Here is a 26977-nt window from a genome sequence, read left to right on the forward strand (position 1 = left end):
GACACCTGGGGCTCCTATCAGAACCTCAGGTGGACCTTCCTACTGGGTTAGATACCTAAGTTTCTCTCTCCCATCTTCCCAAGTAGCTGCTGGTCGCTCTGCAGAGGGTAATATAAAAGCCACCCAGTGGGGCACAGCAAATCCCCAGACCCTGGCCAGGTGGGCAGTTTTTAATCAGGGCCAGTCCCTAACATAGGAAGTGGAAAATAACTTCGAGATTATGAGACATTAATTTCTGTAATCAAAACCCCTCTAAGCCCAGATAGATTAGTTCTGGGTATATTCAAGCACTAGCCTGTCATCTAGAATACATGATAGCAAGAAAAATTAGGCTTAGGGAGCTACTGAGCATTTTCAGAAAGTACTTCATCTAGACTATCCCACCCACACCCCCCAATTATTTTTTTCTAGACTTGTTTAACACAATTGTGTCTAGATCAGGAAAAATAGGCACACAATAATCCTGAAATGTACCATATCATGGCAAATGGAATTATTGTACTTAGTTTCCAAATGTAAGGATATGTATCTTGATAGAATTTTAATAATCTTGAATTTATAACCTATTTCTTGTGCTTCTACTAGGCACAGAGGGTGTCAAAACAGTTTTTGCCCTCCAGAATTTACAATAGAAACAGTTTAGTATTATGTTACCCTTAGAAGTGATTATAATGAACTCTTTTGAATCCATTTGCTCTCTTATATCTATGATAAAATACTAACAAAAGACTAGAATTCCAGCTCAAATATTTTGTAAAACATTATGAATACTGATGGTTGAAATTATCAAATGCTCTGTATATTTAATTGGTGAGAATTCAATAGTTTGGTATTATGCATGTTTGTAGGGAAAGATTAGAAAACATAGACTTGTGAGTCTGTGCGGCTCATAATGAATACCTAACACCTTTCAAACCTTTTTAACTTAAAAAATTATATATATTTATTAAAGAACATTTAAAAACATAAGCAAAAATGCCAAAATCTCCTTATTTTAAGAAGAAACACTATTAATTCACATTTTAGCATTTTTCCTCCCCATATTTATGTGCCAAGGAGTTTTAGAGTAATGTTTGTTTGTTTTTATTAGAATGGTCTGCACCTTCGGCCATCGGGATAGCTGGGCTTGGTGGAGGATTTGAACTAGGAATAGAGGTGAGTGGGTGATGTGTGTACGTACAATTGCCCTATTCTCTAAAAGCAACTGATACGTGAAAGTTGAGTGATCTCCTACTGTTCTTGTTTGACCACCTATGGAAATTGTTCCCTTTTATTTTCTTGAATCTCTACCTGAAGCTATATAATGTTTATCATTTTTCTCCTTTTCCTTCATTGAGGGTAGAGTTTCTTTCATTCACCATCTCATCTGCTTCCGTCTTCAGCACATCAGTAGAACACATATTCTCAGATCTGACAAACTACAATTGGCAGTTTATGGCTTCTGATTGCAGAGTCATGGGTGCAAACAGCTCAATGCCATGTATCAACATTTGTGGCAAAATCCAGTCTGGTACCCCTAATGTTCAAACTACTTCCAATTTTTTAAGTAAAGATTGACTTTGTATTGTTTCATTTTACAACTTTGCTGCTAATGATTATGGTTTCTAGCCCATTTCTAATCAAATGGACTCGAAATCATACCAGCACACAGAGGTCACTCCCACAGGGAGCATCTGCATGATATCAGTCTTTCAGCTGCTGCTTTATTGCTAAGTGATTGGTAAATCAAATCTCCTAATATTCCCAAATCATTTTCTTCTCAAATTTCAGTCAGTTTCTTCCTGAACTATCCTTTTATGAATTTGCTCTGTTGCCATAGTTTTAAATGCCCTTGGCCTTATTAGGAGGAAGTATTTCCACTACTGATTTTCATTTTTATTTGACCTTTACTTGCTGCTGCATAAATCTGTGATATAAAAAGAGGAACATGTTTTAGTTTTGCTATCATGACTGCCTTTTGGTTGTATATTCAACCAAATCATAGCCTTCAGAAACATTGCACTCGTGTGGAAAGCGTATTTCAGCATCTGTTGTGCACCCCTGCTCACACCTCCTGGCACTGTACCCAGGTGTCCCTCATCACTGCCCTCTGACCCCAGGCTTTGGGGCTCCATCTCAAAGAGCATTTACTTATATTTGCCATTTGTGGAAACTTTGAATGCAACTTACCCTCGTGGCTGTATAGAAATTAATTCTGGAATTCCATTTAAATACTGTACATGGAAGGTAAGTGTTAACTTTTAAAAATATCCACTTCAAGTAGAGATTAGAAGACTGTCCTAGGAGTTTGTGCCTCTTGAACATGACCTGGCTTTGCTTCCCTGAGTGTAGCCGTAAGGTTAGAGCTGTCAGTCACTTTTCAGTGCTAATGAGAGGCCGTGCTGGTTCCCCAGGAAGCATCTCAGACCTGGCCAGAAACACGCAGTTACCTTCTGGGTGCAGCTCTGGCCCAGGATGAGCGAGGGAGCTTGGGGGTCAGCGGCCATGCGCCCGCGGAGCTCCCACGGCTGGATGCTCTTGTCGCCCCAGCTCCAGTTCCAATGAAGTGCAGCAGGCCGTGACCGACGCAGGCAGGGGGACCCACGCCCTCGAGTCTGCAGCCCCCCAGGCTGCCTGGGCTCCTCTCTGGCGTTCTTCTTCCGCCGCCCGCTTGCTCCTAGCGGGATGGAGCGCTCGGCACATGCGCCAGTCTGGAGACTTTCTTGCCTGGCCCTTACCTAGATTTTGAGTCCTTCAAACCTGTGTCCTCAGACTGGCCAAGTATCAAGCACAAGTAGACACCCAAAATAAATCTGTTTCTTTAAAGCACTGTATCATCGGTTCAAACTATTAGATGTTTGTTGAATACTTTAATTATCTGCCATTCTGTTTTGGAATGGAATAATTAGCAATAATGGCTAACATTCACATAAAACCCTCACATGTACTCTCGTGGAATCCCTTCCGTGCCGTAGCCACGCTGAGTGGCCGTCGCTGCCGTCATTGCCGTCAGGTAACTGCGTTACGTGACGCCTCCAGCCGGAGGGTGACAGGCTGGCCATTCGGGGGGCCTCTGGCTTCCGTGGCTGCTTGCGTGAGTCTCCTCGCTTCTAGTGCCCCGTCTGGTCCGAACTGTAACGTCCACCCGTGTGACACGCCGTGGATTTCAGGGCACGGATGAGGTAGGCAGGGCGCATGTGATTATTTTCAACGCACAGAGGTGCTAAGCAGCTTGCAGAGGTGGTGTGTGGTTGTCTCTAACTGGTTTCACTGGACACAGAGCCTGAGACGGGGCTCATGGTGCACGTGACTTACTGAGCAAATGTTCTGGGTTGGGGGGGGAAACTCTAAGGGGCTGAGGGAAGCAGGACAGAGAAGGGGAAGGGTCCAAGCAAGGCCATGGTTCCAGGTAGAGTCGCCCTGGTCTGATGACGGGAAGAGAAGGCAGGTCTTACGAGAGAGGCAAGGGGGCTGGCGTTTGGGGTCGGCTGCTCTCGCCACCTGGCAGCACGTGGGTGTGGCGTGTGGTAGCAGGGCTGGAGGAGACTGCAGCGCCCCCCATGGTGGGACCAGACCCCTCTCCTGAGCCCAGGACCCCCTGCGAGCTTCCGCCCCCGTGCTGCCTCCCCCAGGTGGTGACCCCTTCATTACACGTGGAAAGCGGACTTGACTATCAGGAAGTCTAGATTTAGCTCCGCTTTGGAATCTCGACCAGGTTAAGGTTCTGAAGGTATGTGAAGTTAGGGACGTGTCGTTTTTTGACAGAATCTGTTGGCCTTCAGGAGCTTGGGCATTAGTTAAATATAGATTATGGCACTGGTCCACTCATGAGAACTGCTGAGAATTCCCAAGGTTGTGTAACTCACACACACCCACCAAACACAACAACAACAAATGAAAGATTTAAAAGTCAGTGGAGTAAGGAAAGATAATGCTAAGACTTGGTTTAAACACCATTAATATTTTCTTTCCAGGACAATTATAGCAGAGCCCAAAGGTCTGAAAACCCTGATACCTTGGATTATCCAATTGTTCGTTGTTTACCAAAATCCAGAATCCACACTGGGCCATCAAGTCAGATCAACCTCGCTTTCACCCAAGATTGTAATGTGAGAAAAATGACTCCGCTTTTTCCAGGAGAATTTGGATGAACTCTTTTACTTTAATGATGAGGAAGGCATCTAGGCTTAAGTTGAGAGACTACTGTTAGAGATCAGAGTTCAGTTTCCAAGTCCCCTAAGATTGCTGTGCAAGGGGAGGATCTGTTGGTGTGAGGAGTGGAAGGCGATGGGAACCCCTCAGATGTGGGTTGGACGTTGAGGCTGATGACGCCACGTACCGAGAGTGTGAAAGCTTACTGCCCACACGATGAGGCTTTCTGGGGAGTGAGACAGACTCCCGAGCAGAATGGCTTGAGAGATGGGAAAGAAGACCCTTCTATGGAGGGTAGGGATGGGGCTGGGGGACGGTCTCACTAGAACCACCGGAGGGAGCCCTGGGCTTTCTCGCCAGGTTGTCTGGATTTGGGGCTTGAAAGCTATCGCTTCATTACAGGACCACAGCATCGGGGACTCGGTGGCTTGGGTTCTAGGTGGGTAAACACTTGAGAGGGAGATGGGGCAGTGCCGTGTTGGGGACAGGGTGTCAGGGGACGAGAAGCCCTCTGGTTCCTGAGAACATTTCCCCCCCCCAGCTTTTCCTGCATGATAGTTGTATTTTTTAAAATTCTTTTTAAAGAATTGAGTTTAATTGTAAAACTCGCATTTTATTTACAGTTAATTGTATCTTAATGCAAACTTATTAAGAAGCCTCTATCAAATTCTTAAATGTCTGTCTTAACTGTTTATGGCTCCATTGCTCCAGTTTTCTTTCAGGAAATCTGTTTTGCTTTTTATTCTAAGCTGTGGAAATAAATCAAGAGCCATTGGCCGTACTGCTGCTCTTCAAACTGTGGTGCTTTGGACCTGGTTCTCTGATTAGTCATGTCACAAAAGAACACAGGATTATCTTACTCTTATTTCAGGAGAACTGAATTGAGACTAGACATAAAGTTAAAGGATTAATTTATTTTCTTTATTGACTCATATAGTTGTGCCTTACTTAACTATCCTAAGACGTACCAAGTAGAAGGAGACATAACAACTAGAGTATCCACAAGGTCATGGCTAGAGACTTATACTATCTGAGTGTGTATACACTAAGCATTACGCAAAGTAATTTCATATATGTTATCTTAAAAAGTATATAAGATTTGGTTATATAATCTGGCAAAATTGCTTAGCTTTGCATGAGAAACGCTAAATAATTCTGTATCATTCAACACTATGATCCTCAGAAATTGTCCATGTATAAAATGGAATTAACAGTTGACATGAGTCACAGTGATATGTCTGGCATGCATCAATTAGCTGGCGTGTTTGGTCTGTCCTACGGAACTTGAGTGTGTTTTTTCATGAAGGAATTCAAATTAAACTGTATCAGGAATTCCACTAGGCCCTTCCAAGTGCAATCACGTTTGGTAATAATCGGATTCTTCTGTCAGCTGAAAACAAAGATTCAAAACATTTAAAGAACGATATAAATGAAGTCATCTTTTAAACATCTGCTTGGCCTTTGCATATTTTATTGAGATGTGGTAAATATGCCAGGGTTTACAAATGATTTCAACTCATCTTTCAAACAACCCTAGATTTGTGTATATGCATACATACATGTATATACATATACCTATACGATTATATATACTTATAAATGATTACTATTATACCCATTTTACAGAGGAGATTGGGGCTTTGAGCCGCTCAATCATTTGCCCAAGGTCATGCAATATGCCAGGGGCAGCAGTGGAATTAACACCCAAATGGTTTCCATTCTGAGCCCAGATTCCCAGCGCCAGGCCCTCAGGCCTTCTGTTCTCCGGCACTTGACACACGTGCTTGACCTCCCCGTGGTTCAGGGAGCAGGTCCTGCCCTGGCCTTTAACCATGAAAAGGCCAAATGGAGCCAAAATGCCCCAGATGGCCCGGTACTGCAAAGGGGAGCTGGGCTTGAAAGTCTGGCCTCCCCAGCCGGCGCCTCTCCCCTGGGCTCGTGGGGTGAGGGGCCGTGGCCTGGGCACCCTGCCCGGCCTCACCGGGGGTCCCGCCCCAGCGGAGGCGAGTCTGAAGAACACGCCTTGTCCCCAGCGACCCGCCCAGAGCGTGGAGACTCGCTCCAGCTTTGCTTTTACTTGGAGGGTTAACCCTGGTAATAGGCATAACTGCTGGTTAACTAATCTTCCTCCTGGTGTGCTGCACTTTTGGGGCGGCTCCTGCTTGGGGGTCGCTTGACCTGCAGGGGCGCTGGTGGGGACTAGACTCGGGCCCCCGGACATTCCGACCTGCTCCTCGTTCTCGTTCTCCGGCTTGGCTTTGGTGAAGTGTTTAGTTTGAGGAAGCCTTTTGACCTTTCCCACCTACCTGTGTGTGACCTGTTCAGGTGTCACTAGGACACGTCACTCAGCCTCACTAACCCGTGAGGCTGCTGAGAAGAAATCGATGCCCGGAGACCTCCCACCACGTGCTCGATGCACAGTGGCGGCCCGGAGGCCTGCGCGCCGATTGCCTGCGGGAAGGTTAGCTGCTTGCACCCTCAGCTCAAAATACAGCACCACTCTGCTTTCATACGCTCTTTCTTGCTACATTACATATCGTATGTTGAGTTTTAGTAAACATATATTTTAAATGATATTTAGGCATGATTATTTTAAAATAAATGGCTGTCTACATTTCAGGTATCGGATTTGGTAATAATTTTGAATTATGACAGAGCAGTAGAAGCTTTTGCAAAAGGTGGTAACCTAACACTTGGAGGGAATTTGACTGTGGCAGTTGGGCCCTTGGGAAGGTGAGTACTCTGAAATCCCTTTTGAACAGCTCTTGGATAGTAAAGGCTTTAAAACTATATTGTTTTTCATTAAGAGAAACGAATTAAAGTGACAGAAATTTATGATTTACACATGTCCCAGAGGGTTTGAGGCTGCTTACAAATAATAAACAAAACACAGCCATTGTGATAAAATGAGAAAATCTGAAACTAAAACACACAAAAAGAAATTAAATATTTCAGAAATGCAGGCTGTTGTATCTACCGGAATCAACATAAAATTTACCTTTAAGCTTTGAAGGAGCCAGGTCGAGTCAATTTTAATTAACTGAGAAAGGGCAGCGTTGATCAGGGAAAAAAAGGGGTTTTTTTTTCAAACTAAATTGTGAAACATTGAAATGGAAGTGTTCTCCTTGAGTGATGTTTACAATACTTAAAGTGTATTTTCCTTCTCTATTAATCAATAACTATTCTTGAGTTAATTGAGCAATTAAATATTTTAAACCCAGACTGTTTATAGAAGTTACTCAGTAAAATCATTTAAAAAGGTTTCTAAGTTCCATGCAAATACTCACTGCAGAAAGAACCACAGTCTTTTACTCTTGAGGTGTGTTTCCGTTTTAGGGAAGGAAGACAATATGGGAAAATATCAGCTGTGCGTGTGTTCTCCACGTGCATCACACTGTTCTACAGCCGTCTTACCTTCTATGTACTTGCCACGAACTGTCCGTCCTCTAGACCACTGTGAACACACCTAGCTTAGGCCAGCAGGAAGTAAAATATGTGAAAATGATTGAAGTTGGGGATGGGGTTGGTGGTGGGATGAATTGGGAGATTGGGATTGACATATATATACTAATATGTATAAAATAGATAACTAATAAGAACCTGCTATATAAAAAATAAATAAATAAAATTAAATTAAAAAAAAAAAGAAAGCCCTATGGACGTGACCTCATTAAATATTCAATAAACAATATTTCTTACCCCCCCCCCAAAAAAAATGATTGAAGTAAGTGCAGAGCAAGATCCTTCTTTCGGGTTAGAAGTACAGTGCCAAACAGTCATCCTTAAGTGAAGGTGCTTACAGTTCTGTGATGCAAAGCCTTCCGTTTCGCAGGAATTTAGAAGGAGACGTCTCCCTAAGAAGCTCAGCTGCTGTCTTTACTTACTGCAAGTCAAGAGGCCTCTTCGCTGGCATATCTTTAGAAGGTAGCTGTTTGATTGAGAGGAAAGAAACTAACCGAAAGTAAGTGCAAGGCAAATAATTTTAATTGATTTGAAAAACGTGCGATGGGAAAATAATACTTTGTAGATTCATGTCGTTCTTAAGAGTGTACAGAGTACCTCTGTACAGGCAAGTGTTGTGTCGGCACCATTTTTCCAACAACATTTGCTCACTTTGTGTCTCTGCATCACATTTCGGTAATTCCTGCAATATTGCAAACTTTTTCATTATTACTACATTGGCTATGGTGATCTGTGATCAGTGACCTTTGATGTTACTATGGTTATTGTTTGGGGCACCAGAAACTGCACCCCTATAGGATGGAGAACTTAATCAGTAACTGTGTGTATATTCTGATGGCTCCTCAGACTGGCTGTTTCCACTCACCACCACCCCCTGCCCCCAAGTTTCTGTCCCTCTCCTCAGGCTTCCCTATTCCCTTAGACACAACAATATTGAAATTAATAACCCTACAAAGACCTCCAAGTGTTCAAGTGAAAAGAAGAGTTGCACGTCTCTTACTTTAAATCAAGAGCTAGAAATGACTGAGCTTAGTGAGGAAGGCATGTCAAAGCCAAGATGGGCCGAAAGCTAGGTCTCTTGTGCCAAACAGTTAGCCAAGCTGTGATTGCAAAGGAAAAGCTCTTGAAGGACATTACAAGTGCTCCTCCAGTGAACACACAAATGATAAGAAGGCGAAACAGCCTTACTACTGATACGGAGAACGTTTTAGTGGTTTGGACTGAAGATCAAACCAGCCACAACATTGCCTTCAGCCAAAGCCTCATCCAGAGCAAAGCCCTAATTCTTTTTAATTCTGTTCTGGCTGAGAGAGCTGAGGAAGCTGCAGAAGAAAAGCGTGAAGCCAGCCGAGGTTGGTTCGTGAGGCTGAAGGGAAGCAGCCATAACGTCGAAGTGCAGGGTTCCTCATGAGAGGTTTCCTATTGTTAGGCTCAGCCTTTATCTTTCTTCCATAAGATAGAGACCAATTTTGATTTAAAAAACACAAGATTTGGAAGTACCCTAACAGGCATCGAGGAGCTTCCACTTTAAACTGGCATCTGGCTGATTTTTCCCAAAACTGCTCTTCTGTATTTCCACTAAAATATGTCTAATTGCCCAGAAAAAGATAAAAAGCTAAGACTGAGAGGACTAATTTTAGAACCTGGCAGGAATCCCACTAATAGTGACCCTGACAGGGCTGCCCCAGCTGGTGGTGGACACACGTCTGCCGCTTACAGCAGACTTGAGAGAAGTTGGGTACCAAGTCTGCGGTGCCCGTTTACCCAGAATCCCAGAGCACATGCAGAAACGTTCAGTGCAGACCTCAACAACCAGAAGATAGGAGGAATGGGGGGAAAGTAAGGTTCGCAGAACTCTCCATCTTGTAAAGTCAAGAGAAATGTTTTTTAAATTTGAGAAATTTAAGTTAAGAATGCTTTTAGAAATTTGTGATTCTAGGCCTTTGGAAGATTTTCCAACTAAAGTTCACCTAAATCCTGGATAAACTAAAACACGTATACTTCTTAATCAGTTGCAGGGCTTCTAAACGTGTCAGGCAAATCCTTACATAATTTTGATACAAATAAACATTTTAAGGAAACTATATGTTCGCACCATTTTTATAAGAAACTTAAAAAGTAAAAACCTATAAAGATGTATACGTATGTGATTGTAATTATATGTGTATAAGTGTTTATATGAATATTTATGTGTTTATTATATGCATTTGTATATAAATGTTCTATATATGTTTTTATGTATAAGTGTTTGTATGTATATATGATGTGCTTTTATATTATTGGGAAAAGGATATAAATATCAGACCATTTATGGTGATTGCCTCTAGAGGTGAGCTTGGAGAGGTGAATTTAGAGGCTTTAACATGGGTTATGGCTTGTAGTTAGTGTTTGAAAAGTAGTATATATGAAGTGCTATATGTGAGTAAATCATACACACATACACAGGCGTGTGTCCTACATTTAACTCTAGAAAAGATCTCTGTCTGCAAAAGAAATGTTCTTAATATATTTCTTATTAGATTTTATTGTCAAGACATTCGAGCTTATGACATTTTATTTGGAGATATACCACGGCCTGCTGAAGCAGAAGATCTTTATGAAATTCTTGATTCTTTTACTGAAAAGTATGAAAATGACGGACAACGAATCAATGCAAGAAAAGCAGCACGGGAGCAGAAGAAGGTTTCTGTAATGCTTGGTTTTTATATTTTTCTTAGTAGCCACAGAAAATGTCTTTATATAGAACATTCTATCCTTGATACCAGGTTTCTAATAACCTACTACGCTTCCCTTGTCATTTCATTAACATAAAGTTCTTGTGAAAATGTCATAAAACCTTGACAGTCATCTATGCAAATTTCAGGAAGAAACATGGTTTTCCATGATTGCATTTCTGCAAGGATAGAACTTTATAATATTAATTAATAATACTAATAACTGCCACTAGCCCGGGGCCTTGACGTGCAGAGGGTTTTGTGCGCCTCGTTCTTCGAGTTCCGCACCTTTCGGAGCCGCGTGGCCCTTTCCATCCGGGTCCATCGCTCAGCGCCTCGCTTTGCTCCGCCTGCGCGGTGTCAGAGGTGCCGGGATGAGGGAAGCTTCCGGTTATAGAAGCGCGCCCCCTGCCGTCACCCGCATGTTGTCCAGTTCAACCAGATGTGGCCCAGAGCAGTACATGTGCTCTGTTAACGAGTGCACAGGATAACGTTTGCGTGTACACCCACTGGGGGGAGCGGGGGGAAAGCCTTATGTGGTCCTAAGTAAACACAGAGTTTTAAAATCACGTGCATTTTTTGTTGTTGTTGTTCCTCCCAGGCTAAAGAATTGCCTTCAAAACCATTGTCAAGACCACAGCAATCGTCTGCACAAGTACAGCTGAATTCTGGCTCTCAAAGTAAATATTTGTGTTGCAATTCAAATATATTTATAATTAAGTAATCGTGAAATATTATTAAGAAATCAAGCTACATTTAATGATAGATCTAAAGTCATTACTTTGCATCAAATAGAAGAACTAATGAGTATTAAAGAGAGAAAAACAAATGCTCGGCCTCTTCTAAACATACAAGGCAAATTCTCATTCCTGTAATTTGTGAAAACGTCTATTCTCATTCAGAAAATGCTTTTTCCAATTGACAAAGTGATTTATCTTTAAAGTTTTTCTTTTTTTGTCATTTCTTCCAAAGACTATTATCCTGCTAATTTGAAATGGAAACAAAATAAGCCTATTTTTCTCATATACACATAGATTTATATTTCTGAATATTAATTTGACCATACATTCTTGGGAGCTCAGGGTTTCATAAGGTGGTTTTAAAAATAGGATAAATTCGTAAAGCACCAGGTTTTTGGCCTTTACACCTCTTTCCATCACTCATTTTTATGACAGTCACTCTTGGAATTCTGCTTTTCATGTATAGAGGTTACCAGTAAATAGCAATATATTAAAGTAGGCAATGTTTCATGTAATAATTAACTGTTCTGCAAGTGGCTTTGGGCTGTGGCTTTTGAGAGCACAGTGATGAATCTAACTTATCTCCTGCCTTTAAGGAACTTTCCTTCTAGGAGCAGAGATATTACAGGTGGAAAAGTAACTGCAGTTACTGGAAGGAAGTACCGTTGACCCTTGAATAATGCACAGGTTAGGGACACCAAGCCCTCATGCAGTCAAAAATCCATATATAACTTTTGACTCCCCCAGATAGCCCATTGCTGACTGGAAGTCTTACTGATAACATAAACAGTTTATTAACACGTATTTTGTATGTTATATGTGTTACATACTATATTCTTATATAGAGTAAGCTAGACAAAATATTATTAAGAAAATCATAAGGAAAAGAAAATACATTGTACTGTACTGTATATATTTATACCATAAGTTTACATTGTTTCCAAGATGAATTGTCTGTCAGTATGTACATCAATATTGTCTTATATGATACAAAAAACTGTAACTGTTTTATGTATTACTAACACTAGACATAAAAATGAAAAGATAATGGAAGAAGAAATTCGTATTTGCAGGTATAGTCACTCATGCATTGATGAAAAAGAAGCAGCAATGTGACTGCTTCACAGTAGCCTAGCCTATACACTCATGAATGAAAAGTTATGAAATTTTTATGGCACACAGTATTACAGCCATAGTGATAATACAGTATTAGAAACATTGTTACATTTTTTAAAAACCACTTACATGCGATGAAGTCTGATAGTTTCTCCAATTATGAGAGAGAGAGAGAGGGAGAGAGGGGCATACGGTACAGCAATGTAATTCTTTGAAAGCCAAGTTATAAAACAGTAAGAAAACTAACACATTATTAACTTTGTATTAAATATGACTCCCCTTATGCCTATGTGAGGATGGGCTATCCGCTTCTATACAAGTCTTGCCCATGATGCTGCACACGATGAACACTTAGGCGATGATGGTGATAACACAAAGACGTCCCATACAATGATTAGATTTTCACATGAGGACATTCACACATACACCACAGAAAAGTTTATTAACTGAACAGCATGATGATTATTTACTATTCATGAAGTGGAGGTGGATCATCGTAAAGGTCTTCATCCTCCTCGTCCTCACGTTGAGCAGGCTGAGGAGGAGGAGGAGGAGGTTGGCCTCAGGGGTGGCAGAGGTGGGGGAGGGGCGGGGGAGGGGGAAGCAGGGGAGGCAGGCACACTCAGTGTAACTCGATGGAAATGCATCATAATTTCCGTCTGACATTTTTGCTTTTTCATTTCTCTAAAAATGTGTCTATAGGATCCCAGTCCTCCTTCCACTGTTTGCTTTAGTTTCAGTGCCCGTATCGTACAAGTTAAAAGCAGTCTTGAATAATCAGAACCCTCTTCCGGATTGTCTGATGTCAGTTTGTTTGTGGCACTGCTTCTACATCTTCTTCCTCATCATCTGGCACTGGTTCAGAAGCTCTCATCTCCATCTAGTATCTTTTGTTAATTCCTCCGGTGTGGTGTCTATTAGCTTTTGAAATTCTCCAAGACTCGTATCTTGAAACCCTTCACAGCAACCCCCCGCCCCCATCTATTTTGCCATATCTACAATCTATTTCATGATTTCCTCGATTGGCTCTGCTGTAAATCCTCTGAAGTCATGCACGACATCTGGAACAGTTTTCTCCAGCAGGAGTTTGTTGTTTCAGGCTTGATGGCTGTCATGACTTTTCCTATAAGAAATAGCATCTTCAGTGGCGTAAGCCTTCCAGACTTTCCTAATGTTCTCTCTATAGGCGTTTTCTTCCGTAGCATCAACAGTTCTTTCCGTAGAGTACCATGTGTGATGAGAGCCTTTAAAGGTCTTGATGATCCCCTGATCTAGAGGCTGGAAATAGAGACGTTGTGTTTGAGGCCAAGTACACAACTTGGTGGTCTACTCATGGAGTTGAACTCACGGGGTTCTGGGGGGCCAGGGGCATTGTCCAATATCAAAAGAACTTTAAAAGGCAGTCCCTTACTGGCAAGGTACTTCCTGATTTCAGGGACCAATCCAGAAAAAGGGTTCTCATGATCCAGGCCTTCTTTTTGTACAACCAGAAGATGGGCAGCTTGCGTTTATCTTTTCCCTTCTAGGCTTGGAGTTTAGCAGTTCTATAGATGAGGGCAGTCCTGATCATAAACTCCACTGCCTCTGCACAAAAGAGCAGAGTTGCTGTATCCCTTCCTGCCTTAAATCGTGATGCTCACTTCTCTTCCTTACTAATAAATGTCCTTGGTTGCATTTTTCTTTCTCAGAATAGGGTAGTTTCATCTGCATTAAAAACCTGTTCAGGCAGATGTCCTACCTCCTCAGTGATTTTCTTAATGGCATCTGGGAACTTGTCTGCTGCCTCTTGGTCAGCAGAAGATGCTTCTCCTGTTGTCTTGACAGTATTTAAGCAGATAATTTACTAAAATTATCAAGCCAGCCTTTGCTGGTATTTAATTCTCCAGCTTTAGATCCTTCACCTTCTTTTTGCTTTAAGCTGTCATATAATGACTTTGCTTTTTCTCGAATCATATTAGAGTCGATAGCAATCCTGCACCCACATTAAAAACTGTATTTTTAATACAAGATAAATAGGTATTTCACAAAAGATGCAAGATTTATGCGCCTGTCCGTGTAGCTGCAGCAACAGCTTCAGGAATTTCCTTTTCTTTCTTTTTAATTTTTTTTTTTGATGTGGACCATTTTTAAAGTCTTTATTGAATTTGTTACAATATTGCTTCTGCTTTATGTTTTGGTTTTTTGGCCACGAGGCATGTGGGATCTTAACTCCCCAACCAGGGATCCAACCTGCAACCCCTGCATTGGAAGGTGAAGTCTTAACCACTGGATTGCCAGGGAAGTCCCTCCTTTTCAAATTTTACAACGGTTCTTACACTGAATTTATTTATGTTGGAATAGTGGGGAGCTGTAGCTGCAGACCTCGATTTACAGTGTACATCAAGCAGTTCAGCTTTTGCTTGTAATGACTTTTCTCTGCTTCTTGGAAGCACTTCCAGGACCACTAGTGGCACTTTGTATGGGTCCCATGGTGTTATTCAAGGTTTACGGTATCATACTAAATACAATGAAAAATACACCAGAACCATGAAAGCGGACTTATTACAGTGACACACAGTTTACTGGAGAGATTGCTCCTCGTGTGGGGATGATTACGTGCGACCCTCGGCTCACCTTGGCGCTACAGCAACAGGAGGTGGCTACAAAACTATTGCAGTAGTGCAGTACGTACATTTGTGCACTTACGATTTAATACTGCAGCTTTACATTTGTTTACATGTCTCTCCACTGCTAATAGTGCCATATAGGGTCTATAAGTGTGTGTGTGCATACGTTTTGATAAATTTTAACTTTTAGTAAAAGATTTGGGTATATTTTATGGTGGCACATGATAAAATAGACTAGTATCTACATAAATTCCATGCATTCATGACACACCTAACATTTTCTTAATTCTTTTGATATTTCTGGGTTGTGCATTTCATCTGTGAGTTTTTTCAAATTGTGGCAAATCTCAGACAAATTTTCCAGTGTATTTATCGGAAAAAACCCACGCATAAGAGGACCCACGCAGTCCAAGCCCATATTATTCAAGGGTCAACAGTACATGATAAGTTCTGGGAGGAGGACCGGAAGTGTCAAAGTGCTGCCGAGGGCGCGAAGCCTGTTCTGCCCCTCCCCCTCCGTGTTCTGTATCCATTTGCCCAGTTTTCATGCCCAGGTGAGAACTGGGCCTGAAACATGACTCATGGCCCTTATATTGATTCCTGGCTGTGCCTTTAGCTTAAATTCACCCCTTCCAGGAAGATCCTCAGGAACTAGACCTATTCTTCTTTATTACCCACCATCCCCCCCTAACAACTTACTCTGTATCCCATTCTCTTGGGATGCTGCTGTCTTCTTCCAAATGGGATAGTCTATTTTTCTTTCATGTTGTGCTGATTAATTTGTTTACGCTCTTATTTTCAGTAGCAAGATGTGAGCACTGAATCTATTTTTATTGATATTTTAGATCTGAGTGATTACATAAAATTTGACCCATGTGTATACTTTAAAATACATAGTGTTTCTAAAATTTCCTTGCTAAGAGAATAGGTATCTGTATCATGCTTACATAAAAATCCTGTTAGTCCTCAATATCAATTCCTTGTCAGTGTAGATTAAGAAGCTACTTACCTTATCTCAAGAAACTCCTCTCACCTAACAATGGAAAAATCTTGGAAGATTCGTTTCTCTTGCATATTCTTCCTGAGCATGTATTTTAAAATCTCACCATCATCTTTGGTCACTGGATCCCCTACCCTAGCCAGCCTTGGCTTGTCTGTTTCCCACAGTGATCTCGTGTCTTCTGATCTGTCGATCTGTGTCGGCAGGGGCTGCTCTCCCTACTTTTTGCAGTGTCCTTGCCAGCCCACCTTCTTGCCTGTGCACATTTCTGCAAACTCAACTCTATTCACCATATGTCCTTGTGAACACTCTCCTCTCCCTTGACGTTTTCAGCTTCCTTGTTTGTTGCTCGATTCCTATTTTGTTCACATGCGCATCACCTTTTCTCACGCAGCGGATCATCCCCAGTTGCGAACACCCATTTTTTATTCAATAAAAGGAAAATTTTAAACTGGTATCTATTTCCAACCTTTTATTTTTTTATTTATTTTTTATTTTTTTATAAATTTATGTATTTATTTATTTATTTATGGCTGTGTTGGGTCTTCGTTTCTGTGCGAGGGCTTTCTCTAGTTACGGCAAGCAGGGGCCACTCTTCATTGCGGTGCGCAGGCCTCTCACTATCGCGGCCTCTCTTGTTGCGGAGCACAGGCTCCAGACGCGCAGGCTCAGTAATTGTGGCTCACGGGCCTAGTTGCTCCGCGGCATGTGGGATCCTCCCAGACCAGGGCTCGAACCCGTGTCCCCTGCATTGGCAGGCGGATTCTCAGCCACTGCGCCACCAGGGAAGCCCTCAACCTTTTATTTTAAACCTGACCTATTCCTAAGTTCTTTATTAAAAAACAAAATCTTAATTTTTAATTTTTTATATATCCTCACATATGTAATTTTATATAAGTACATACGTGGTTCATAAATATGGTTTTTGAAAGCATTTTTTTTCTTTTTCTTTTAGGAGTCATTCTCTTTTTCCCATTTCTCCTCTGTCTTAACTTGCACGGCACCCTCTTCCATACTCATCCCAGCACACCCATGTGAACAACAGGAGTGATATTTTTCTCCGTGTTTCTATACTCCTACACGTGGGCACGTGTGCAAACACGTAGATACGCATGGGCAGAATATTTTGCTGTTGTCTCACAAAAATGCTGTCGTATTATTTATGCTTTACTGTAGCTTGTTTGTTTGTGGGTTTTATTTGTTCCTTTTGCTCCACAGCACCTCATGGAAATCCCTGAATCAACTGATACAACTCTAATTAATTCTTTTTAAAGGCTATTTAATATTCCATCGTGTAGATGTACATATTTTATTCAGCCACTCTCCTACTGATAGATATTAACTTTCAGTTTTTTTCCCATGCCGAGCAATGCCACAATTAATATCTTTTAAAGTTAAGTTGTCTACAACATTGACACTTTTTAAAAGATAATTACCAGGAAAGGACATGACAGGTCAAAGGGTATATTTTTAAATTTTTAACAGATTTGGTAGATTGCTTTTTAAAAGTTTTTACTACTGCAGAGTCTCATTAGCCATTCCCCACCGTATACACTCCCCACCATATACACTCCCATCATATACCTACACTCCCTACTATGTACACACCCCACCATATACACTCCCCACCATATACACTCCCCACCATATATACTCCCCACCATGTGCACCCCCATCATATACCTACACTCCCCACCATATACACTCCTCACCATATACACTCCCCACCATATACACTCCTCACCATATACACTCCCCACCATATACACTCCTCACCATATACACTCCCCACCATATACACTCCTCACCATATACACTCCTCACCATATACACTTCCCACCATATACACTCCCCACCATATACACTCCCCACCATATACACTCCCATCATATACCTACACTCCCTACTATGTACACACCCCACCATATACACTTCACACCATATACACTCCTCACCATATACACTCCTCACCATATACACTCCGCACCATATACACTCCCCACCATATACACTCCTCACCATATACACTCCCCACCATATACACTCCTCACCATATACACTCCTCACCATATACACTTCCCACCATATACACTCCCCACCATATACACTCCCCACCATGTGCACCCCCATCATATACCTACACTCCCTACTATGTACACACCCCACCATATACACTTCACACCATATACACTCCTCACCATATACACTCCTCACCATATACACTCCGCACCATATACACTCCCCACCATATACACTCCGCACCATATACACTCCCCACCATATACACTCCTCACCATATACACTCCTCACCATATACACTCCCCACCATATACACTCCGCACCATATACACTCCCCACCGTGTGCACCCCCATCATATACCTACACTCCCTACTATGTACACTCCCCACCATATACACTCCCCACCATGTGCACCCCCATCATATACCTACACTCCCTACTATGTACACACCCCACCATATACACTCCCCACCATATACACTCCCCACCGTGTGCACCCCCATCATATACCTACACTCCCTACTATGTACACACCCCACCATATACAATTCCCACCATATACACTCCCCACCATATACACTCCCCACCATATACACTCCCCACCATGTGCACCCCCATCATATACCTATACTCCCTACTATGCACACGCCCCACCGTAACATTCCTCACCATATTCATTCCTCATCACTGCTAGTGTTGGAGTGTCTTGAAGTGTTTACGAGTCTGAGGGTTGGTTATATCTCCGTGTTAATTGGATTGTTTTTGTCCCTATTAGTGATTTAAATATTTTTTCATACTATTGCTGGTATTTGGAATTTACTCTTGTCTGAAAAGTCTCTTTATTTCATTGGTTAATTTTTTGCTATTGGAATATTTGTTGCATTTTCAACTTGTAGGAGTGCTTTGTATATTAAGGGCTTTGTCATTTGGATGACAGTTTTTTTTTCTACATGTATCATTTGTCTGTTGATCTTATTTCTCATGTATTTTACTATATGAAAGTTTTAATTTTTATGTAAAAATATATCTGTCACCTATTTTCATAGGTTTTGTATTTTTTAGTCATGGTTAAGGTTTTCCCTCCTATACAAGATTGCATTCATGGTATCCTAAATTTTCTTGCAGTGTTTTATTCTTGCAATTACTGGATACTTACTCTTCATATACTTTAAGATCATTTTACCAATACTCCCCTCGACCCCCAATATGCAATTCTAGTTGAAGTAATATTATGTACTTACATGAATTCTGTGATTTTTTTGATATTAATTCCAGTAACATTACATATATAAGCTAATAAATTTGGCATTTGTATGACAATCTTCCTGTTTTATGCTTTCCATTTGTTGAGATATTATTTTATGTCTTTCCTAAGATTTCATAGTTTCTGTGCCTTTCTTGTTAAATTTATTCCTAAATACTTCGTGATTTTGGTTTGCTGTGTTGAATGGAATGTACTTTCCCATTTATATTTCAGAGTGCTTATTTTAATAGTTGAGAAAGTCTTCATTTGCATATATTTTGTCTTATATATGGTCACCAACCCCAAATCTCTTGTTTATAGTCAGTTGTTAAAAATAGATTCTCTGATATTTGTACCCTCTTCCCCACCTTGCCAATGTTTATTTCTATATTTTTCTGTTCATAAACTTCTGAGGCCACTGGCCTTCAAAGTGGTGTACCTCTATCCTTAGGGGGAACACAGAGACTGCGGAAGTGCACCTGGGCATAGGTAATTTAAGAGATACAGTTTACAGATGACCAGTTTCCACATGTGTTCTTTCTTAAAGCCAGTCCAAGTGAGAACATGACGTGCAGGCTACCCTCTCTGTGTTCTATCCTTTCACAGTAGTTTGTTTTCATACTTGAATAAGAAAAGCAAACCCCAAACCATCTTAATCATACTACAGTACATTGTCCCCAAAAGGTAAGAACAATGATCCAGTTTGAAATATGGATGTTAATGTTGGTATAGTTAGTTAAGTCTGATGAGCAGTAAATACTTTGTAGATTAGGTGATTTACATTTTTTTTTTTTTTTTTTTTGCTTTCAACAAAGCTGAAGAGAGACCTAATGGCACTGTTATCTGAATTTATAATAAGAATAGTAATTAATATTATCATTATATATTATTTTTTAAATCACATAGCTACTTATCACCAAAATAAAAAATTATAATAGTAATAGTTTATTATTTCATAAGTAATATTTTATTATTGCTATTGTTTTGATGATAGATCACTATGCGATTTTTTTGGTTTTTTTTTACCTCTATCTTAGAAGGCACATAAAAAATTCTGTTACATTCCTATAAAATATCTCTTTCTTTCCCTCTCTAGTTTTTATAACAGCCAGCTTTCTTAACACCTATATCTTTAAAAAAGAACACTGAAATACAATTTTATGTTGAAACTATGTCATTCCAGAAATACTAGTCATCCTGTGTATATGAACCAATTTTTAAAAGTCTTGTCCACTTATTGAGATTCATTTCAAATAACGTTTTACTTTCCTGTTTAGTAAATTAACAAATTCATACTATATTTAAAGTTTTGATCAGTGTGTGCTAATAATGATCATGATAACTCAATCTATAAGAAATTATTTAATAGATGATCATGTTACATAAAATAAAATTTTAAAAGTAAATTTATGTACAAATTTTTGTTGTAGAAACTTACATAAAGTACAATATTAATACATTGCTAAAAAAATCTTTGGGACAAATGAAATGAAAATATGATTTGAAGGTTAAAAATTAAAAACATCTTGTTGATTTTCTTTAATGAATGCTGATGGGTTCAGATCACTATCCTATTTAGATCCTTTTATCCAAAAAGGGAGTGATATGAATGTGAATTGATATTGAAATATGCTAAAAAGTACACCCTTAAGCTTACAGTTAACAATTTTAGGTATCAATTTAAAAACATACAAGTGAATAATTGCTGTTTAAAAATTATTTTAGATGTTAAGCAAGCAAGAATGTCTGAAAATCACTGGCTTGGGGATTACAAATTTTCTTATTCAGGTATTTTCTGGAAAAAGAGGTGCCTGTGTTTTTCATGAATGTGTAATTGCAAGGCCATGAGTTGTAGTTTATGTGCGTCTGGTCATACGGATATCAGACATTTACCATCTGCCTTACGTTTGGTCTATTTTCAGGTAGAAAATAGGAATACCTGAGGAATATTCAGGTATTCCTCTTGATTTAAAGATGATAAAATAATGGTATTTCTATCAGTTAGAGTGATTTAAAATATTTGCTTAACAGAACAAGCTTTGACATTCTTGGGTATTTTATATACTATATACTAATAAGTTTTCTAAATGTTCCCCCTCTTTTATTTATCTATTTACTTTTTTTCAGGTAACAGAAATGAATATAATCTCTATCCTGAAATTTCCAGCTACCGTGAGAGAGTTGGTAAGTAAAAATATCTCTGTTTTAAAAATGATTCATAACCATCTTATAATCACAAACTTCCTAATTAATCTGGCAGGTTGTGAAAATACCTGGGAAGTTGTTCAGCACCGCTTCTTTGATTTATGGGTTATCCACGTTATCCTGAGAAGCACTTCATTTAAAACACGCTCCGCACGGTTAGAATGATTAAACTTGATAAGGTCAACAGACAGGCTGGACTTGCTTGGGGAAGGGGGCCCATCGGGACCTGAGGGATAAGGGACATCGGCTACAATTGAGCAGAGGCTGTGGTTCCCCCCGCCCCCACCAATGTGGATCCCCCCCAAGAAGGCCTTGGCAAAGTGACTCTGGGAAGTAGGGTTCCTTTTCTCAGATTTCTCTAAAGTCTGTACCTGTAGTCTAGATGCCTAATAAATATTAGAAATATCTCTTAAAAAGCAATGAGGGAAAATGTCTAATAATAAGAAACAAAACCCTAACTGGGCTCTGGAGACACAGGCACTGACTTACAGCCAATACTCTCATTCACTGGCTGTGTGATCCAAACACAATGTTACTTCCCATGGTTGGGTGGTTGGTTGGGTTTTGCTTTTATATTTGAGAGTAGGACAAGTTAAGTGGTATAAACAGCATGTAATAAGTTAATATAAATATTAATTTCTTTTAGTTCTTTCTGAAAGTATAAGAGATTTTGAAGAAGAAAATGTAAGGAAAGATTTAAAGTCTATTTAAAAATTAAATCTTACTTTACATTACTGTGTGAAACAGTTAAATTCTTACCAAGGACTTCCTTACACCTGGTCTATCAGCCTTGCAGGGAAAAGTCATGACCCACAGTCCTGAGGCTCAAGTTGAAAACCCATTTGAGCGGGACATCTGGCTCCCCACAGCCTGTCCCGTGCCCACAGACGAGCTGCAATTTTGCACGGGCATAACGATAATTCTCCAGATTGTACGTACTTTTGCTTTGCACCCTTTGGAAGCTCCAAACCACCTTGTCATCTGGCCTCTCGGTGAAGCAAGCCTGGAGCGTCCACAGCCCTGTTTACTGGGGTTTTTTGTAACTGAAGGTCTGTACCTCCTCGGCCAGCCTCCATCATCCGCTTCTCACCCACCCTATGACTGTCAGTGACACTTTGGGCACAGTGGACAGCTCTCTATTGTGCGGCTGTCCTGTGCTGTGTGGGTTTTAGCAGCCCCCATGGACTAAGCCCACTCGATGCCAGTAGTACCCCCTCCCCAGGTGTGACAACCACAAATGCCCCAGACTTTGCCTTTTGAGAACCGCTGGTCTGGTGGCCTTGCCTGGGAGCCTCATCCGGCTCACTCGCCATTGACCCTCACACTCCTACAGAGGACGTGGTCGCCAAAGTTATAGACGCCACACGTAGCCTGGAGGGTCGTGGGTGCTAGGATCAAGTCAGCCACCCAGCTCATCACTGCAGTAAATGTGAAACAAAACCAAAGCTGTGTTCTCTTATTTCTGGTTGCTTCTTGAAGGGGACCTTCCAAAGGCTGAGATTCTTCTTCTGAGTCATGTCTTGGGCCAGATGCGTCGGCTGCATATGGGTTACATGACGCAGGCTCCGCTGAGAAGTAAAATAGCAGCATCCCGTGGACGCAGACTTGCTAATTATGAGCCTCAGAGCAGCTGCCAATCACCAAAGCTGATTGTAATCTGTTTCCTGTTAAGCGTAGCCCTGATTTGGGAGAGAAAAATAACCTCTATTTGAATTAAACTTGAATATTTTGATGAAAATGGTCAATTGCTTCAGAGATCCTCCAGATTTTTTTGAGTGCAGGAATATAAAACTTGAAGTCATATATTACTCAGAAGGAAGGCGTCTGTGAACACTGGCTGCTATAGTAACCCAGTGGGCTTTGCGTCCATGGTTTCCAGGGTGGTCTCCCTTCCTGGAAGAACATATCTCCTTGGCTCACCTTTTCTAATGAATTTTTTTGTGGGCATTAAACTTCTCCTTATGGAAATTATCACAAATATTTACAGTAAAGAGGAACTTTAAGTCATTTTGAGCTTATTGAAGAACAAGCTAGCAGCAGGGCATGGCACTGAGCGGCCTGTGAACGGGGGTCCCTCCTGGGAGCACCTGCCCTTACTCAGGCCCGGCTCACTCCTTTGTTTTCATGTGAATGAACTTTCCCAACAACCCCTCAACTCCCGACTCTCCTACACTCCTCCCAGGAGGTAGAGGGATTTGCCTGACTGGTGAGTTGGGTGAGGAACTTGGCACACCTCTGTCTGCCTGTCTTAGCCATATTCTTCACTAGCTCTACCAGCCATGACACCTCCCTCTCTGCCTCACCTCTGTTCGAAACTCGGGTGGGAAGAGGAACGCTGACTATTGGCCTCCTCAAACCCAGCAGCACTGCCTTGTCCTCTGCTGCAACTCAGAACCATCTGCTTTGCCCTTCTACCCATCTTTCCCATTATCTTATTTGGAAACCGCAATTCAGAGGCAATGGCAACCCCTGGTCGGGGGGCAGGGATTGAACCAAGTCTGTGATCCCCTCTGTCTTTTCTTTAGGTCATGATATCATTCTTCCTCTAATTTATTCATCATAAAATATATTTCTAAAACTGCTAAAAACAAATTCAGTTATCAGTGATGACCAGGGGTCATCAGCATCGGATATTCTTATTATTTGTACAGTCTGGATAACTCAGTGATACAGGAAAATATAATAGTTCTCTTTGAAAGTCTGCCTAACAAAAGCAAAATGCACTGATGAATCTAAGTTCAGTCTATTGAATGCAATTTAAGACTCATATGGTTGCTGAGGACCCTGGGGTATAATCTCAATAGTGATTAAGATTGCCTGGAGACAGACTTCCGAGATTCAAATCTCACCCCCTTGGGCAAATCACTTAACATCTGCAAGTCTCAGGTTCGTATTCTGTGAAGTGGGGATGCGGGAGCTGCCTCCTAGGGAGTGAGCAACAAGGGTGCTCATGACAGTGCCCGGCTCAAGGAACAGGAGCTGCTCTGATTATAGCCACACTGAATGACACCTGTTATCATGGTGATCCCCATTCCTATGCATCTTTGATTTTGTAATTAGTGCTACAGATGTGTACATGTGTGGCAGCTAAGATGGCTGTGGCTTCCAGAACATTCCCTGATATTCACAAGCACTCTTTTTTTACGTGCTTCTTTCTATTATCCGAAATGTCTGGGAGACAAGAGGTGGAGGAGGAGTTACTCAAGGGTTTTCATTAATTAATATAGGAAAATAGTTTTAAGAATGATTTTTTTCTTTAACATTAACTTACATTCTTCTGATCTAATCACAATGAGGCATGGCATTTCTGCACGTCCCATCTCAATGTAGTATTATAGCTACTTTTCAAAGTACATAGTAATGACTGTTCATTCATATGTGTTAGTAGTCATTTAGCTGGTTTTGATTTTATCCAGACTATATCAAAATTTTATTCTTTTAATGACATACTTTTAATCTCATTTCTTAAAGTTAACAGGTTAAAAGTAAATACAGTATAAAATATAAAAATATACAGAACTTTTCTGTTTTATAGAAAAAAACTGTACCAGTAATATCGCTAATATAATTAATTATATTAGTTATTATTAAAGTTATTTCTTTAGGAGAACTCAACTACATGGCTCATGCTTTATTGAAAGAACTGTAGCACCATCTTGTGTGAGATACACATTCAGTGCTTCAATAAATGTAGTTTAACTAGAGTGTTGACTATTTTCATTTCTTACTAATAGGCCAAGGTCACTTTATTTTTTCTTATTATAGTATTATAGGCTCAAATAAGTAACTGGATTTAGAATTTGGTTATTTATATTTTCAGTACAACTGTACTGAGATGCATTTAACAAGCATCTAATTGCACAAAATTATATGAAACATGGAAATACCAAATTCCATGTAGCTGAGTACCCAGAAAGTATCTGTTTCTTTAGATTTCTTATGATGCTATACAGTTTGTAATATTTAATGTCTTTTATTTACTCATGTTACCCACTCAATTCTCAAGGTATTTTTTTCCCAATATGGGTTGAAGTTCTGATTAAATATATGTAGACATGCTTCTTGATGTGCTAATTTGAATTTCATCTCTCTTTTGAGAGAAAGGATCAAGTAAGTACAGAAATGAAAACAGCCGTAAAAGGCTGGGGAAAAGAAGTGTCTACTGATGAAACAGCAAATGCATCCGAGCTGGAATCCTCATTATCAATGACCACAGAGCACGGTTTTTAAATTGGATCTTTTATGATACAATCAAGAGCATAAATATCAGCTTTTATCTAATAGCTATAATTCATTGAAGCCACCATGACTATTCTATTAAAATTGGAAAAACAATAATATTATCTTATAGTTTAGTCAAAATTTAAACAATTATAACCACAAATATTTGCCAAACACCTATTTAAGTACATAGCAATATGCAGTTTGACTTGTGTGGATTTAGGAAATGTTATTACCAAATATTTGCTCTTTACAAAGAAGAAAAGCGTAAGTTTAATAAAGTGATGAAAATCACACAGACCATGTGCTGTGAGTTCTGCTGGCCTCCGACATCAGAATACCAAGCCCTGAGTTGTTAATTTATATCTTACCTACACATACTTCCAGTTTTTCTCATAAAAATGTGAATAAATACTTTTTTCTTGTTTTAGGCAATTTGAACCAACCTATAGAAGTGACAGCACTATATTCTTTTGAAGGACAACAGCCAGGAGATTTGAATTTTCAAGCTGGAGACAGAATCACAGTTATAACAAAAACAGATTCACATTTTGATTGGTGGGAAGGAAACCTTCGAGGTCAAACTGGCATTTTTCCAGCCAACTATGTTACCATGAATTAAAGTTTATATTATTTTCTTCTTTGAGAATTACAAAAATATTATTACTATACTGGTAGGATTTACTATTCAGTTAAACAATGTTTAGTATAAGTTTAAAAACACTTCTGTTTATTCCATAAACTTTTATCCAGTATGTAAAAGATTTTGTTTATATATATATATATATATAGAGAGAGAGAGAGAGAGAGAGAAAGAGAGTGTTACATATCTTTAAATACTTTCCACTGATTTTTATCACAGATACTATTTAATAGTTTAATATCCTCCAATTTATATGGTCATATTTCTTTTGTGTTCATTTTCAAACATCACTAAACATTTGATTTGGCTAGGTGTATGATGACTTTATTTTATCTGGAGAATCTTAAGGATAGGGCCATGAATACTAATTTATATATTTGCAAAGTGACTAGAAAAGAATAAATCAGCTTAAATAGTGTATTAAGTAATACTTAGAGTTGTAGGTATTAACTAGAATATTAATCCTTAAAAATTATCTATAAGAAATACACTATGACAAAGAAATTCAACCGCTATGCATTAAAAAAAGATGACATCTGTTAACTTTCCTTCTTTACGAGGTTACGCTTGTTCATTGGTAGCAGTAGAATAAAGTTATGTTGATATGGTTCCATTGTCCCTAAATAAATGTTTTTAAAATGCTAAGTTAATGTCTTGACTTTGTTTTTCTTATTTTCTTTTTGTAAAGTAACCAGAGGTCTGTGGTTGGTCTGGATGTTAAAACCCACCTCCATGACTATGCTACTAACCTCTTTTTTTCAGCTTTATTAATATATAATTGACAAAGTTGTAAAATATTTAAAGGGTACAACATGATGCTTTGAAATACATATGCATTGCAAAAGGATCCCCACTTAGTTAATTAACACATCCATC

The 26977-nt window shown here is 39.9% G+C and overlaps 1 protein-coding gene across 2 annotated transcripts in view; it reads left to right on the plus strand.

Moving 5' to 3' along the window:
• The window catches only part of SH3YL1 (SH3 and SYLF domain containing 1), a 45856-nt gene extending 19110 nt beyond the window's left edge, over positions 1 to 26746 (plus strand). The window contains exons 5-11 of one of the 2 annotated variants that reach the window (XM_059942344.1): positions 1091 to 1155; positions 6752 to 6864; positions 7964 to 8092; positions 10113 to 10281; positions 10909 to 10987; positions 21160 to 21216; positions 25890 to 26746. In XM_059942344.1, the coding sequence (XP_059798327.1) occupies positions 1091 to 1155; positions 6752 to 6864; positions 7964 to 8092; positions 10113 to 10281; positions 10909 to 10987; positions 21160 to 21216; positions 25890 to 26080 (803 nt within the window). In that variant the 3' untranslated portion in view covers positions 26081 to 26746. The remainder of the gene's footprint in view (positions 1 to 1090; positions 1156 to 6751; positions 6865 to 7963; positions 8093 to 10112; positions 10282 to 10908; positions 10988 to 21159; positions 21217 to 25889) is intronic. The other variant, XM_059942345.1, reaches the window with a different exon arrangement.
• Positions 26747 to 26977: the final 231 nt, after the last annotated feature.

The sequence above is a fragment of the Balaenoptera ricei genome, chromosome 13, assembly GCF_028023285.1.
Source record: "Balaenoptera ricei isolate mBalRic1 chromosome 13, mBalRic1.hap2, whole genome shotgun sequence".
Taxonomy (NCBI): Eukaryota; Metazoa; Chordata; class Mammalia; order Artiodactyla; family Balaenopteridae; genus Balaenoptera; species Balaenoptera ricei.